The 15,395-nt window shown below is 49.2% G+C and overlaps 2 protein-coding genes across 8 annotated transcripts in view; both read right to left on the bottom strand.

Moving 5' to 3' along the window:
* Positions 1–15,395, bottom strand: part of Synj2 (synaptojanin 2) — a 101,544-nt gene that overhangs the window by 71,754 nt on the left and 14,395 nt on the right. The gene's annotated exons all lie outside the window — the stretch shown is intronic.
* On the bottom strand, positions 4,018–5,389 carry LOC142842593 (transmembrane protein 139-like). The gene is made up of 2 exons (XM_075959295.1): positions 5,342–5,389; positions 4,018–5,174 (listed from the first exon to the last, which is right to left on the bottom strand). Exon 2 carries the CDS (start codon positions 5,055–5,057, stop codon positions 4,416–4,418), a length of 642 nt encoding a protein of 213 aa, XP_075815410.1. The 5' UTR covers positions 5,058–5,174; positions 5,342–5,389; the 3' UTR covers positions 4,018–4,415.

The following is a 15,395-nucleotide window of genomic DNA, read 5'->3' as shown; positions in this document are numbered from 1 at the left end:
CCACATGTGTCGTGGCATATGGACACACTCACACACATATAGACATACACGTATATACGCGCACACACACGTGTATGTACACACATGCACAAAAGAATGTAACAACGTTTCTTTAAAAGGAATGATCTTTTGTAAATTAAATTGTAATTTGTAAAATAAAGTGTGGATTTGTAAGGTGTTACTTGGATTTAGAGATGAGAGAAGGGTAAAACTGTAGTGGGATGCCGAGCTACGCCATCTCGTGAAAGTATTCCTAATTATACTCTGAGAATCACCTGGGGTAAACTGGTCTCTGGTCACGTAGCCATAAATTCCTCAAGCAAACTGGTCTGTGAACCAGCCGTAAATTCTTACACGAGGTGTCCCTGACTCGAGGATGAGAATGTCCTGACCACTATGAAGGCTCACCTGCTGCAGATGTCCACAGCGGCCTCTCTGTGTATGTCACAATTGCGGTTCCTGCGTTTGAAAACAAACCAACTGGAGGTGGCGGTTGCTTCCCACTCCTGGCCTGGGACAGCCTTGCTGGCTGTGACTAAAGGCTCATCTACTCCGACTTATCCAGAACTCTCAGTTTTTTTCTGCAGGTATCCCATAGCAAAACTCAAGGCTACAAATATTCTGGAACCAGTAAGTACAGTCTGTTGCTTTAACAACCTTGTTAGAGGTGCAGAAAAATAAACACCCTGTCTTCGGACAGCTTAGATCTTATCACAATAATTGAGTTACTGAGTCAGGACTGCTTTTCTGTATCCTTGTATTTGTTCCTCATCCCCAGCTCTTGTTATTTGTGGTTTTTCACTTTAAGATGTCAGGATGGCTATAGTCAACCACTGTGGCTTTGCTGTCTGTTTTGTGGCTTTTCTGTTTAAAGACGCCTTTATTGCATAAGCATTATTGATCAAGCCACATTGAATGCATAGCCACCGGCACAAGAGGTCCAATCAGAATAAAGCTTATTATATGCAAGTGATGTTCTCCAAGGGCTATCACTGCCTCTCTGCACATAGAAATGCAAGGTGGTGCTACAGAACTGGGCTGAGAGCCACTTAAATCTATTTTTTTTTTTACTTTATATGTATAGAAATTTTCCCTGCATGTGTGTCTGTGCACCACTTGTATGCCTGGTGACTGCGGAGGCCGGAAGGGGGCACTGGGTCCCCTGGAACTACAGTTACAGACAGTTATCAGCTGCCATGGGGGTACTGGAAATCAAACCCAGGTTCTCCTAAGTGCTGAACCATTTCTCCAGTCCCCTGAGGGCCATTTGAAAATATATACTAAGGGGTCAGGAAGATATTCAGTGTTTAAAGGCACTTGCCACCAAACCTGACAACCAGAGTTCAATCCCAGGAAGCCACAAGTTGACCTTCGACCTTTGTGTGAGCACTTACACATGAATATATGAAATAAATGAATGAATAAATAAGCTGGAGAGATGGCTCAGAGGGTAAGAACACGGGCTGCTCTTCCAGAGGACACAGGTTCTATTCCACATGGCACCCACATGGCAACTCACAACTGCCCATAACTCTAGTTCTAGAGAACCAATGCCTCTTCTGGCCTCCATGGCTACTGCATGCATCTGGCACATGACATACACACAGGCAAAACCACCATACCCATAGAGATAATAAACAAAAGTTTAAAAACAAGTGTCAAAACAAAAATGTGAAATTACCAACAAAATGTACAAACAGTGGCGTCAAATAAGTCTTCAAAGGGGCACTTGCTCCCAAAATCAGACAAGAAGCCAGTGGTTCACCCTTCAGCACTATCTAGGAGTATGTGCAATAGGTAATTAAACCGTTGCCGCTCAGTCCGCCCCAGGCACAAATGACCTCAAAAACGCCGAATCAATCTCTGAGTTACAACACAATTTAGACAGCTGGGTGTATCTGTAAGTGTAAAATGTACAAACAATGAGGAGCCATTGAACTAGGTTCCAGAGTTTGGCAAAGCCCCGGGGAAGCCTGGCAGGAAAACAGCCATCCGCCCTCAGTGTGAATTTATTACCGCCAGGCCTCCCAGCCTAGGATGGCAGAAGATGTCCCTGGCAGCCACAGAGACCTCGAGGGATAGCTCTGGGAAGCTATACAATCACTGAAATTGTACATCGATTTTTATGGCTAGGAGCCACAGACTCTCAAGGAGATTGCGGACATCACAAAGATTAAGAATCAGCTCAATGAGTTAATTTCCCCCAAACTTGACTGGGCCTCGTTTTTTAGGGAGTGCGCAAAGCGACCTAAATTGTGACTAATGAAATCACTGGCCTCTCCGAGACTAGCTGGTGCTGGACCCCACACTAAGCAGACTCTGCTGGCATTTGAGGGGCTGCTTGCAGCAAGGCAGGCATTTGTAAAATGAGGGTCTCAGTCGCTTAGAAGGGGCTTGGGAACCACAGACACACCCTTTATACAACCTGACCCAATCAACCCTGGCAGTCAGGAAATCCTACTTAGCAAGTGAAGGTATCCGAGAGAGAAACATGCTCTTCTCTTTGGCTGTCAGACTATGATCCCCAAGGAACTAGAATGTCCTCAGAAATCCCAAGCAGTGGGAGGAGGGGAAGGATAGAACCTGGAGCCAGCCAGAGGAGGAATTACCTCTCAGGAAGAAATGTCACAGTTCTAACAACTGTAGCCAGGCCAGGAGACCATGTATAACTTGTAAAGCACAGGACCACACCTTGACCAGGATGGCATAGTTCCGCACATCTCTTGCTCTCTGTTTACAGCTGAGGCTCATGGACTTGGGGGCCGCTGGGTCCCTTTGTCTTCTTCCCAACCCAGCTTCACTGAATGTATCTCCTGTTAGATCTCACGGGCAAGCTATATATCCAGAAATGAACTCAAGGTGGACTATAGAAAGATTTCTGGAAGCTAAATAAAAGCTAGCAACTCCTCAGGAACTTGTGAAATGGGTTTTCTGCACCCCAAAAGGAGTCATTTCCCCTGCCTCTGGCAGAAGGGACATTCGAGTTACCCATGGTGTCTATCTGCGTGACGAAGTGCATGCTGGAGGTCAGGACCCTCAGCATCGCAAGCCTGTGCTATACATTTCAAAATTTATACTAGCGTCCAGGCCCTTGCCTTCCTCCGTCTATTCCTCCTTGTAAGCCACACGGTTTGTCCACCCCATTCGTTCAATCTTCTGTCTACTTTAGTTAGGGTATTCATTGGCTGTGAAGAGACACCGTGGCCACAGCAACTCTTACAAAGAAAACATTTAATTGGGGTGGCTCGCTTACAGGTTCAGAAGTTCAGCCCATGATCATCACCATGGGGAGCATGGTGGCATGCTGGCAGATACAGTGTTAGAGCTGAGAGTCCTACATCTTGAAGGAGACAGGGAAATCAACTGGAAGTCACACTGAGGGACGCTTGAGTAAGAGACCTCAAAGCACACCTCCAGAGTGACACACTTCCTCCAGGAAGGCCACGCCTCCTAATAGTGCCACTCCATTTGGGGGTCATTTTCTTTCAAGCCACCACATCATCTACCTTCCTGCCTGCCTACCATCCATCACTACCCTCTTGCTCTCTCACTATCGCCACTATTCTTTCCCACTCCCCAGCTTCCCTGGACCTGGCCATTCCCAGACCACCTCTTTCTCTCTGCTCTCGACTCTGCCACTAGAATATGCTCTATCTCTTATTCACAATAAGAGCCTTACTGCTAACAATGAAGCCGTCATGTTGGCAGTTTCTTCCCTGCCCCTGCCCTTGTGTACATTTGGGTATGGATACTATTTTAAAAATGTTATATGTTGCTTCCATACAGAAGCTGGCTCTAGGGGGTATAGCTCAGTGGTAGAGCATTTGACTTCAAAAGCTGGCTCTGGTGTTGGGTTTTGGCCTGCTCTCTCCAGACCCAAGCATGCTTGTTTAAAAGGTTTCCTCCAAAGTCTCTATCCTGGGTCAGGTGGGCCACCTGGTTTCTGTGACAGGGAGAAAGAAAAAGGGAACCAGCCCAGAAAAGGCTCTATATGCTTCAAACAGTAAAACTATTTTTTTATGTTTTTTTTTTACTAGCATCTTGTTTTTGTGAAAACTCTCCAGCCCCCCTCACCCTTAGAGTCTCGAATTACCCTGTTATGTAATACCCCACCAGGAATCTAAGCGAGGTTTGATGAAACAGCTGTCACTCCGAAGTATCACTCCAGTTTCTCTCTCTCTCATCTTCCACCTTACTCTGGAAATGCTGGACGTCAGATGGGCTCCAGAATTTTTCCAGATGAATCCAACTGCCACCCATATCTCAAATGGGAAGGGCTTTCCATAGTCTGCCTCCCGGCTGGTTTGAAGACCCCGTCTATGATGTCCGGGCGGGCAAAACCAGTTTCTGATTAAGTAGATAGTAGGAAATGCTGGGCAGAGGAGCGCCGCGATGATAAGATCTGAGAGCAAGGCCTAGGGAAGTATCCATTTGTCTTCATAGAAAACATTGTCATCTTCAGGGTAAGCAAAACAGATGTCGTAGGCAGGGGGTGGAGTAGTGGGCTCCAATTTGGGGGCCACCCTCAAGCTTTGCAGATCGGGAGCAGTGGATGCAACTCGTGGGCCCCTAAGTCGAAGAGCTCCTCCAGGATTTCCTCTGCGAGACATTGTCCCCTCCGAGCCCACTCGTCTCTTCAGCCTTCCTGGGCTGGGCCTCTCTAGCTGGCTAGGCTGCGCCCCCTCAACTCCTGGGGCTATAGCGACACTGCTGTAAGGGGGTGGTTGCTCCAGCTCTTGGAGGTGGTGCTGTGTTTCTGAGCCCATCACTACGGCCTGTTCATAGGTTGGTACCTCAAAAGCCTCACTGACCCGTGCATTGCCTGAGGCCTCTGAATTCTCAGTCTGCCTTGAGCTCTGCCTAGATCGGAGGCTCCGTTCCACCACACAGGACAGGAGGCAGGCAAGAAAGCAGAAGCCAGCCAAGCAGAGGAAGAAATAAGCAAAAGGAGCAATGTTAGGCTGTATGACCAGTAAAGCCAGCCCCAGAAGGAGCGAGGCACTGCTCAGGAAGAGAAATGACTGCTTCAGTTTCTCCCACAACTGCCTTGGCACCATGGTCTTTCCCAGGGCACCTCTCAACCTGATTTTTGCTGTCTGCCACAATTGAGTCAACCCATGCTCTGGATGGAGGACAATGTGAACCAAGACACAACAAGGCCACAGGGACACCAACTATGAGAGAAAAAAATCTTAGAAAGGCCGAAGGCAACCACCAGAAGTTCTAATAACTTTCCACACCCCAAGTAGTCCCGTCCCAGGCCTCTTCCCTCAAGTCTTTAAGCTCTGATTTCAAGTTTCCTGTCAGCACAGAGGCTGGGAGGTGCATGGGAAGGGGACACCTTTTCTCCGAGGAAACAGCAACAGTCAATCTCAAGACAGCTCCCACCGGCTAGACTCCCTGCCACTTTCCTGAGTTCGGTGTAGCAAGAAACAGTAAAACTATTAAAAAAAAAAACAACTAACAGCAAACCTATTAAAAAACTAATAGCAAACCTATTAAAAAAGTAAACTATTTCCAACAGGGATTACTGCTGCTAATCTCACTGACCCCTTCTAGATTTTGTTTCCAATCTCCAAAAATAACCAAGTCTAATCACAGACGTTTAGCCTTCTGGATACCCCTCTCCCCACTCTCGTGTACATCTTCTTCATCCGGTTTTCCTTATGGCTTATCTCTGCAATTGCTGTATTGAGGAAGGTGGCCCCATTTATCAGGGCTACCAGAACCCAGGCTTGGCTCTATTTAATCCCATTTGTCCTTGATGGCCTCCATTGCAGCTATAGCGAGTACACATGACAGCGGCTTAAAATGTCACAAACACACGGTCTTGCAAAGCTGAAGATCAGCACCTGGCAGTGGGACTCGTTACTCGAATGGAGGGGTCTGCAGGACCTCTCTTTCCTGAAGCTTTTGGAGTCAGTCTTGGGGCTTTCCTTGGCTCTCAGCTTCTTTGTCTCTCTTTCAATCCAGCACAACAGAGGCACCAACTTCCATTTCATCTTCCCAGCTCATTCTGTCTCCTCCTCTTCTGGCTGCTTCTTCCAGCTTTTTTTTTTTTTTTATGTTCACTGGTGTTTTGTCATGGGTGTCAGATCCCCTGGAACTCAAATTATAGACAGTTGTGAGCTGCCATGTGGGTGCAGGAATTGAACTCACGTCCTCTGGAAGAACAGGCAATGGTCTTAACCACTGAGCCATCTCTTCAGCCCCCTCTTCCAGCTTTTAAGAGCTACCCAGATGGCTGCCCACATCCACAAAGGTCCCCAATCTGATCTGAACAGTCCTACAGAGTCATTGGCCTACAACTGCCACCAGTAAGGCATAGTATCTCACATGTACAGACTCGGGGTTAGCATGAGGATTTCTGCCACCCTGGTTGTTAGGGTCAGAGTCTGGGCCCTGGCCGCTCTAACGACCTGTCCTCAAATGGCCAATTCAAGAAATAAGTAATAGTAAAAACTATTCAATGTGGCCACACTGGAAAGAAGAACAAAGAGTCTAGGGACTCCTCAGATTCATGTTATGGATCCAACACGAGTTTTAAGGGTAAACAGAGCAGGAAGGTACGTACGACTGACTAGTTCTGATCAAAGTCTGGTCCCACGCTTCAGTGATCTATCACTGCCTGCTGCCAAGGGGCTGACATTTGTCAGAACTGTGTGAAATTTCTAAGAGACACCTTCCTCTGGTTGGCACCAGACTCCAACTTTTCCTTGTTCTAACATGACAATCCTCGGGAAATTCCAGTTTCTGAGGTCTATTGTTTCAATAGTCTGCTGATTAAAGGGAGGCACGGGTCTCCTCTCTTTAGAACACACTCATTTCAGACAGCAACAGTCACACTCCTTCAGGGCCTGCACAGGGTCACAAACAGTGTGCTCCAGAATCTTCTTCCTGCCTCTGCTGCACATTCACGAAAGGGGTGTGGTGGTGGAGGGCACACCCTTCATCCAGAGTGCTCCCTGGTAAAGAGTGGGTATTGTCATGAGTCTAAGGGGTCTCCAGGAAAGGCCTGGCCCCTGCTCTGGAGTTGTGGAACACAGTTGTGGGGGCCCGACCTGCAGTGCATAGCCCTGGCTACACCCACTGTCCTCCCAGGTTCTAGGTGTAGCCAGGACGGGGACAAGGAGGAGAAAGGAATGGCTCTCGTCAGAGAAGTGCAATGAAATAATCCTGCCACCAGCAACAAGGCGTTCAACTCCAGCAGCTTTACAGCCTCCGACACGGACCGAGTGTCATCCGGCCCTCACTTTGCTCACCATGAAACAAAGAAGCCTTTGTGCATTCATTCAGCTCCACAAATAAACCCAAGCAGATCGAACAAAGGGCAGGAAACTGCGAGACCAAGCAATAGGGTCCGGTCTATCCTTCAGTGGGTGGGAAGGTGACTCCAGGAGACCTGTGTCCCTGTGGACTCAGCATCAGACCCGGGCTGGGAAGGTGAGCCCAACAAGCATTCTTTGACACAGCCTTCTGCTAATAGTTTTTAAACTAACAAACAAAACTCAACAGGGCTGCCTTGTCCCATTCAACTCCCGTAAATTATTGACTCCCCACTCAAAACAGCTTAATCGCCGCCGACTTATCGCTGTGACAGCTCTAAACAGGTCTGACCTCTGTGGATATGACCATTATATGGGAAGCCCCGACTTTCCCAGAAACAACAAACACATCCCCTCTCACGGGTGAGGGAACGAAAGTTAATTAAGCCAAGGTGAGTCCAGGGTCTTCCAGGGGAGCGTTCAGCTTCATCAGCTCCCAGTGGCTGCTGCCAACTGTCTTGGACGTTTCTGGGCTTCAGCCACTCTCTGCCTCACCTGTCTTCTGCCTACATGCCCCTGTCCTACTAAGTCACATGACTGCCGTTACATGCAGTTACACTGGACCACGGGCTCAACCCACTCCAACATGACCTCATGTACCCTGTGTCCACGGAGCGCTGCTGTGGTCTGTGTTGGTGCTTTAGTCTTGGTGACTAAAGCTGTTGGTGCTATCAGGAGGGGCTAAGTGGGACGCTGAGAAGGAGGAGTCTCATTGCTATCAAACTTGGAGATTGCAGCCTGAGCCTCAAGTCAGGCTTGGTCACCCATCATCAATAAACTGATTAAAAGAGTCATTTAAGAGTGGAAAGTAGAAAGCAGGTTTATTTAAAAACTATTTTGGGACAAAGAGATCTAGTGACCCCCATCTCCCCAAAAATCCCATCTGAATCTCATTTTAGGGGTCCCAAAGTGAGAGTACAGTTTGAATAAGGGACTGGGGCTCTGCACATCTGAGCTGTCTTGGTCAAGGTGTGGTCCTGCCCAGCCCCAGCGCATCATTGTCGGGCTTCAGTCTCCTCCTGAAGAGCGCTCGGACAAGTTGTTAAGCCTGTGTGACATATCTTTCGGGGAGGCAAGCCCCTCCACACCCCACACCCCACATACACTCTTTTCTTCTCCCCGCGTGAGATTCCCACCCTTTGGAGTCCACTGTTTCAGTAACTGGACGGTCAGACTGAGAGGCGTGTCTCTAGAACATCTTCATTGCTGCCAGGCCAGTTAGACTATGAGCTAAGCAGCTGGCTTCCACCACATGCTCCATCCATGATGTTCTGCCTGAGAGCAATGGAATGAAGCCAGATGGGCTGAAACCCCTAAAGGTACGTGCCCAGGATAAACCATCCCTTCTTGCGCTGATTCTTTTGGGTATTTTGTCATGGTGTCACAAGGATGACTAACACAGGTCTCTTTGGGAAGTACTGGAGCCTAGGACTCCAACGTATCTTTTAGGAGCCACTGCTCAGCCCCTATACTCGGTAACCTTCATCCTTGGGGAGCCGAGTCCTTTAAAGCTGAGATCCTCTCTTCCCAGAATGGCTCTCCATGAAGTCTTTCCTCAATGTTTCCACACTGCCTCCATGTATCCACCTCCACAGTGCAACAGCCTCGCTGCCCTGGCTACCCAATGCCTGGACACAGAAGCCAGATCTCTCAGCACCTTGTCCACAATTCATTACATAGCCTTATTGTCACCAAGCCACTCCATTTTCCTAAGAGAGCTGATGGAAAACGCAGCCTTTTCTCTAGAACATACAGACATTCCAAGTGTCTACAAATACCAGATAGGTAATGAACGAACAGAGCTACTGAATGAGGCTGTATGTGGCAGAGACCAAGTCTCCCCTTGGTAAGGACAGATTGACGATTGCAGCCAGTGACCAACAGCTGGGTATATCAACCGGAGTCTGCAAAGACGAGAATTTTCCAGAGAAACAGGGCATTCCGAGTGTTCGGTGTTGGCGACCCACCTCCATTTATTTTAAGCAGCCATGGTTAAGTGCACACACCTGCAGGCTGCCCATCCACAATGTCCGCCTTTCCTTACCTAATGTCTCAAGAACAGATGGAATGCTCAGCTTTCCATGCCTTCTGTCAATTTCTCTATAGGTGTTCCCACATGGGAATACTTTGCTTCCCCGACCTGGCCACAAACAACCCGTCTGTTGAGGGTGACCTCTACTCTCTCAGCCCTCATCCTCTCATGTGAGGGTGAGGGTGAGGGTGTGTGGTGAGGGTGAGGGTGAGGGGTGAGGGTGAGGGGTGAGGGGTGAGGGTGAGAGTGAGGGTGAGAGTGAGGGTGAGGGGTGAGGGTGAGGGGTGAGGGGTGAAGGTGAGGGGTGAGGGTGAGGGGTGAGGGTAAGGGTGAGGGGTGAGGGTGAGGGTGAGGGGTGAGGGTGAGAGTGAGGGTGAGGGTGAGGGGTGAGGGTGAGGGGTGAGGGTGAGGGGTGAGGGTGAGGGTGTGTGGTGAGGGTGAGGGGTGAGGGTAAGGGGTGAGGGGTGAGGGTGAGAGTGAGGGGGCAAAGCAGAGAAGGTGAGGAGAGGGTGAGTGGGCTCAGGGTCCTGGCTGAAGAGGCAACTGGACTCGGAGATTGTGAGCAGAACACGAGACCTGCTGTCTTAGTTAGGGCTTCCATCGCTGTGAAGAGAGACTATGACCACGGTAATTCTTATCAAGGAAACCATTTAGTTGTGGTGACTGCTTACAGTTTAGTCCAGAGGTTTAATCCATTATTGTCAAGGTGGGAAGCGAGGCCGCACACAGGCAGACATGGTGCTAGAGAAGGAACATCTTGACTCAGAGGCAACAGGAAGTGGTATGAAACACTGAGCATGGCTTGAACATATACGAGACCTCAAAGCCCTCCTCCCCAGTGACACACTTCCTCCAACAAGGCCTCACCTACTCCAACAAAGCCACACCTCTTAATGGTGCCACTCCTTTGGGGACCATTTTCTTTCAAACCACCACACCCACTCAAATGGCAGAGTGGTATCTCAATAAACTTCCAACCTCAGAAACAGTTCAGTCACGGATGACAAGAGTTAATCAGGGACCAGGCTTGGCCAAGTGTGTGGGACCAGGAAGATGAGGCAGAGGAGGGCAGGGCATAGTGCAGGGCTGGTCTCTACCCTCCTAAAGAAAAGATAAGGTTGAGGCCCTGGAGTGGGAGACTGTGAAAGACAAAGGCTCAAGGAGTCTCCAACCCACCCATCAGGGCCAAAAATGGCAGCAGAGAGACAGACAACAACCAAGATGGAGCTGGGAAGGGCAGACTGTCTACCACAGATGACAGATGCCAGGAAGTGGCTGTGGGGATTGAAAAGCTAGGGCGGAGAGGGATCTTCTTAGTAGAGCAAGGTCCCAAGAAGGATCACCAACACAGAGAATGGAGACACCAAGCATGGAGACGGGACTCACTGAGAAAGGGACACTGGGTAAGGTGGGCCATAGCAGCAAAGCAGCTGAGGCTGGGTGTCCAGCCTCACGATGACTGCAGTGAACAGCTCTTTCTAAAATCACTTCTCTATGGGTCGACTTTTGGTCCTGCTTCCCTGGCAACTTAAGCGATGTTGTCTATGTCTCTCAACATGGTTTATGCTAAACCTGGTGTCCATAGTTAAAAAGTTAAGAGAACGGTCCAGTGAGCTGTAAATGAAGGACAGGGCCACGAGGGCCACGTGCAGACCAGAGAAGGCCCTGGGAGCTCCATGCTTGCGCAATTTCAAGGGATCAAAGATTCATCCCCAAGCACAGTCAAGGTGTATCCTCAGGATTCTGGTTGCCAGGATACAGCTCTGGGGCAAGAGCATCCTGAGGTAGGAGGGGGTTTGGTGGGATGGTCATCCCCTCAGCTATAGCCATCTTCTCATTGGAAGAACCAGGCCAGTCCAAGCACACTCTTAGGAAGGAGGCGGCCAAGCCAGGTCCAGAGTCAAACTGCAGTTACTCTTTCTACAATCTTTTCCACAATTACATCCCAGAAGGAACCACCAGCAAGCCCTTCCCACAGGTTAGAAAAATAAGCTGTCAACTGAATGCTGCTGGCAGCCCAAGACTGAAGGACCACTCAGACCACATGCCCAGGCTGATGTGACACCACTTTCTTGGGTTTCAGGGTCTCAAGAGGACACATGAATCCCATGTGTGGACGCTGTTCAGTGGTGACGGCTCCTTCCCAGTTATCAGGCGCCAAAACCTCTCTTACAGTGATCTCTCTGGGGCTCAGAGAGGCTGCGGGAAGGGTTGCTAAGCACAGTGGAAATCAAAACATCTGTTTGAAACAGAAGCTGAGGCCAAGACAAAAGCCAACCAGCCAGACAGTCAGCTGCTGAGACGCATTCCTATCTTCCCCACTGTCTTTCTCCAGGCCACAAAGAGCTCTGGAGAGAGGGGCATCAAAAGCAGCAAATGCTCAACCTCCACCAGCTGTGCGGCTGTCTCCGCCCAGAACGGGAAGAAAGCAGCATCTCCTACACTCACAGTTGGAACAGGCTCTGGATGGGGACCCCTCTTCCCACATTCTCCACTACTCTCCTTCCTCCTTCAACCTCACCCACCCCAGCCCTTTGAAGATCTATCAGCTTAGATGAGGTGGCCAGGTCAAGAGGGTTTAAACCAGTTCTGTACATGATAGCTGGAGCACAGGGCTAACCAGAGTCTGGGAATCGGGGGAGGCAATGTGTACCTTAAAAACACAACCTGACCCAGGACTGGGCAAAAGTTCGCCCAAGGAGAAGAGAAGTCAGCCCTGAGCTGTTGATACAGCTTCTTACACAGAGCAGTAGGGGCCAACAGGAACAAGGAAAACAGGCAGACACACCTTTCTCCGTGTGTGCACTGCCTCTAGAGACTCGGGGGATCTTCTTGAACTGTGTGTGATGACTGGGCCACCTACTCCTGGAGCAGGGCTCCAATCAGCCCTTCTTCATACTAGATCCTTCCTTTGGGTCCCAAGTAGCTACAGACCCACTGGGTCCCCAGGCCTTGGCCTAGCAATTGGATGCTTGGCTCTGGCCAGCTCTTCCAGTTTGTCCATGTTTCTTCCTGAACAGACCAGCCAAACTGGTTCCTGGGTTCTTCCCCACCTCTTCCTTACTGGGGTTGTCCCCTGAAGTTCCCTCCCACCTTATGCCTGCACAGGAACATTCTCACTCACCCCCTGAGAAGCCCTGGGCTGTAATCCACACGGGTGTGGGTGTCCTTGTCCTGCACGAGACAGCAGCGGGGTGTAGGGAGCTTGAGTGGAGGAAGAGACCCGGTCCCTGATCACAGGAGGTTCACAAGCTCCTCCGTGCTGCCATGTGCCTGCGCTGGTGCTAACTAGACACTGCCAGAGGGAGACGGACAGTGAGGAAGGAGAATGAAGTGTTTGGAAGTCGAGCAAGGAAAGTGCTGGAAGAGCAGAGAAAGACTGCCCGGGAGATAACCGAGGTGGAAGATTCCACAGGGGAGATGCCCCTGGGGCCCTGATGAAAGATTTCAGAGGTGTGGCAAGGGCAGTACCTTGGCTTGGTCTGCTTCAAGAGAGGAGGGAAGCCGGCACAGCACAGACAGATAACAACCCAGAATCTCAGACAACACTTGTTGTAAACTGCTGGCCCGGGCGGTCAGATGGGCTCCTAGCAGCAGCAACCCATCTCCTCCAAGACAGAAGGCAAACGGGCACAGACCAATGTCCATCTGCAATTCGCTCCATCAAGTTTAAGCACTAACCACTGGGAAGAACTGCCTTTCATCTAGATGCTCAGGGCAAGGTAGGCTTGTCTTTTTACAGATTTCCTAACCCACAGGATCCTCTAAAGCCTGGCAGGCCCTGCTTCTAACAACAGAGGACAAATACAGTCCTGAAAGCCCCTGCCCTCCACGACCATGGAGGACTCTGAGGAGTGGCTCTAGGTAGCCAATCGAGTAAGTTCTCAGTCACTTTTAATCAATAACTAAAGTAAAAATTTTATCCTTTTCAAAGATCTCTGATGCAGTTTGACAGTTGAAAGGTTTTGTCATTTTAAAAAAGACAACCTCACCAGTATAACTTCTTACCATGTTCTAAATAAAAGATGTCTTAAGATATACAATCGCAAGTTATTAAGGTGTGAACCTGCAAGTTATCCCATTTCTCTCTCACGCTGCCGTTCATTGTCTTAACATTATCAATAGAATGCTGATGAGCGATTGATCCAACCCTGGCAGAGCACTGCTGCTACCGCCGCTGCAAGGTCAAGGTTTTAAATTCTTTTTGGTTGTTTTCTAAAGATACTTCTCATTGTGCAAAAGCACCGGTCACAGTCATTCTGACATAAATTACTGCTGTTTATACAACGTATGTATCTAAAACTTAGGTTTTCACAAACTCAAAGAATTCTTGTGAGTTCCAGGGAGTTGAACCTAAGAATCCTTAGAGAGGTCAGATACACCCCTCTCAATTCCCTAGTCCTGATTTTTTTTTTCCTTCTAAACTTAACCTTGTCCTCTGCTCTGCCAACACCTGACAAGGTCTATGAGACACCGGATAGTTCCACACCACAAATCCTGGACAGGAGTAAAGTGACCAATTACCCCAGGATGTGACCAGTGCCCAGCTTTCTCAGGCCTCCCAAGAAAGACTTTGACACCCACAAATAAGCAGGAAGCAGTCTTGAGAACCTGCTGTTCCAATTCCTCAACCTTCCATGCCTAACTCCCCCGCCTTTTTATTATAAAGAGAAAGGCGGGAATGTTGTAATCTGCTGGCCTGCCAGGTCACCCGGGAACCCTGTCCCTTTAAGAGACAAGCCCCACCCACTCCCAATCTCCCTCTTCCTGCCTCAGAGGCAAGCAGATCTCCTATAGTCCCAGCCTTAGTCTGGCCATCTGGAGGTTGTGACTAGAACCTAAAAAAGGCAAGACCAGCCTGGGCTTGTCTAGAAGTCTTGAGGACCCACCCAGGGAGCCAGTACAATGTCCTGGGGAAGGTGGGGGTTAGGCTCTGGGGAGGGAGACAGGTGTGAAGGCACAGCTGCAGGCCCAGGTGAGCTTGGCGACTGGCAAAGTCGGCTGGCAGCCACCCTCCATGTGACTCACGGGAGAGCCAAAGATCAAGGAGGCCAGAGGAGGGAGACTCAGCCTGCATCCCAGCAGCTATGATCACACTCAGATGGCCATGCCAGGCAGAGCTCGCTGTGCCAGCACCATTGTTAGGGCCGTTTGAACGTCTCCTTTTGAGAATCAGCTATTTTCCTGCCAGTTCTCCCTGTCCATCTGTCCTGCGCTCTATAGGCCTTCTTCTATGCCGCAACGCTCGCTCTTTGGCCCTTTCTGAGTCTAAGGGCTGCAGATTCTTTCTGGCTATTGCTATCTTCTAATTTAAGGCATCTTGTTATACAGCACAGTGTGAAATTTTCGTGTAGTCAAATCTATGAGCATGACCCAGGGTGAGAGACAGACATGCTCTATCCTCCCCAGGAAAACTCACAGACACACAGACGCGGTGTTTGTCTATTTTTATATCTGTATATGTCAACAAAGTATTTCTCCGATCTTTCTAGCTTTCTGCTATGTTCTCTGAATTTTATACTTTACTTTAAAAGTCTTTCTGTACCATAAAACTGGAAAGGCATTGTCTAAATTTTCTTCTACGGCTTTGAAAGCTGGGTTTCTTAAAATATTTAATAAGCTCTTACGCATCTCTGTAATTTATTTATTTGAATGTCTTACTTACAATGAGAGTGTAACTAAGTGTATGGCGGGGCATGCCCAAAGGCTCAGCAACATCGTTTCCTCCTGGATGGCCTAACCCCGAACCCTGGTGCTGTGGTTTGGATACCATTTGTTTCCTGAAGGCTCGTGTGCTGGAAGCTGGGTTCCCATGAGGCAGTGCAGGGAAGAGGTGGAACTTTCAGAGGTGGAGCCCAGCAGGAAGTAATCTATTGTGACTTCACGACTCTGGTCCGAAGGTGCGGACTGATCTCAAGACTGACAGTGAAGTGAACTGGTGTGAAAGAGAAAGTCTGATTTCTCTCTCAGGCTTCCTTCTCCCTGCCTCACACACACACAACACATACACACCCTGCCACGTGACACTATCTATCACA

Source organism: Microtus pennsylvanicus, chromosome 1 (assembly GCF_037038515.1).
Source record: "Microtus pennsylvanicus isolate mMicPen1 chromosome 1, mMicPen1.hap1, whole genome shotgun sequence".
Lineage (NCBI taxonomy): Eukaryota > Metazoa > Chordata > Mammalia > Rodentia > Cricetidae > Microtus > Microtus pennsylvanicus.
This window is presented reverse-complemented; position numbering and strand designations above follow the sequence as displayed.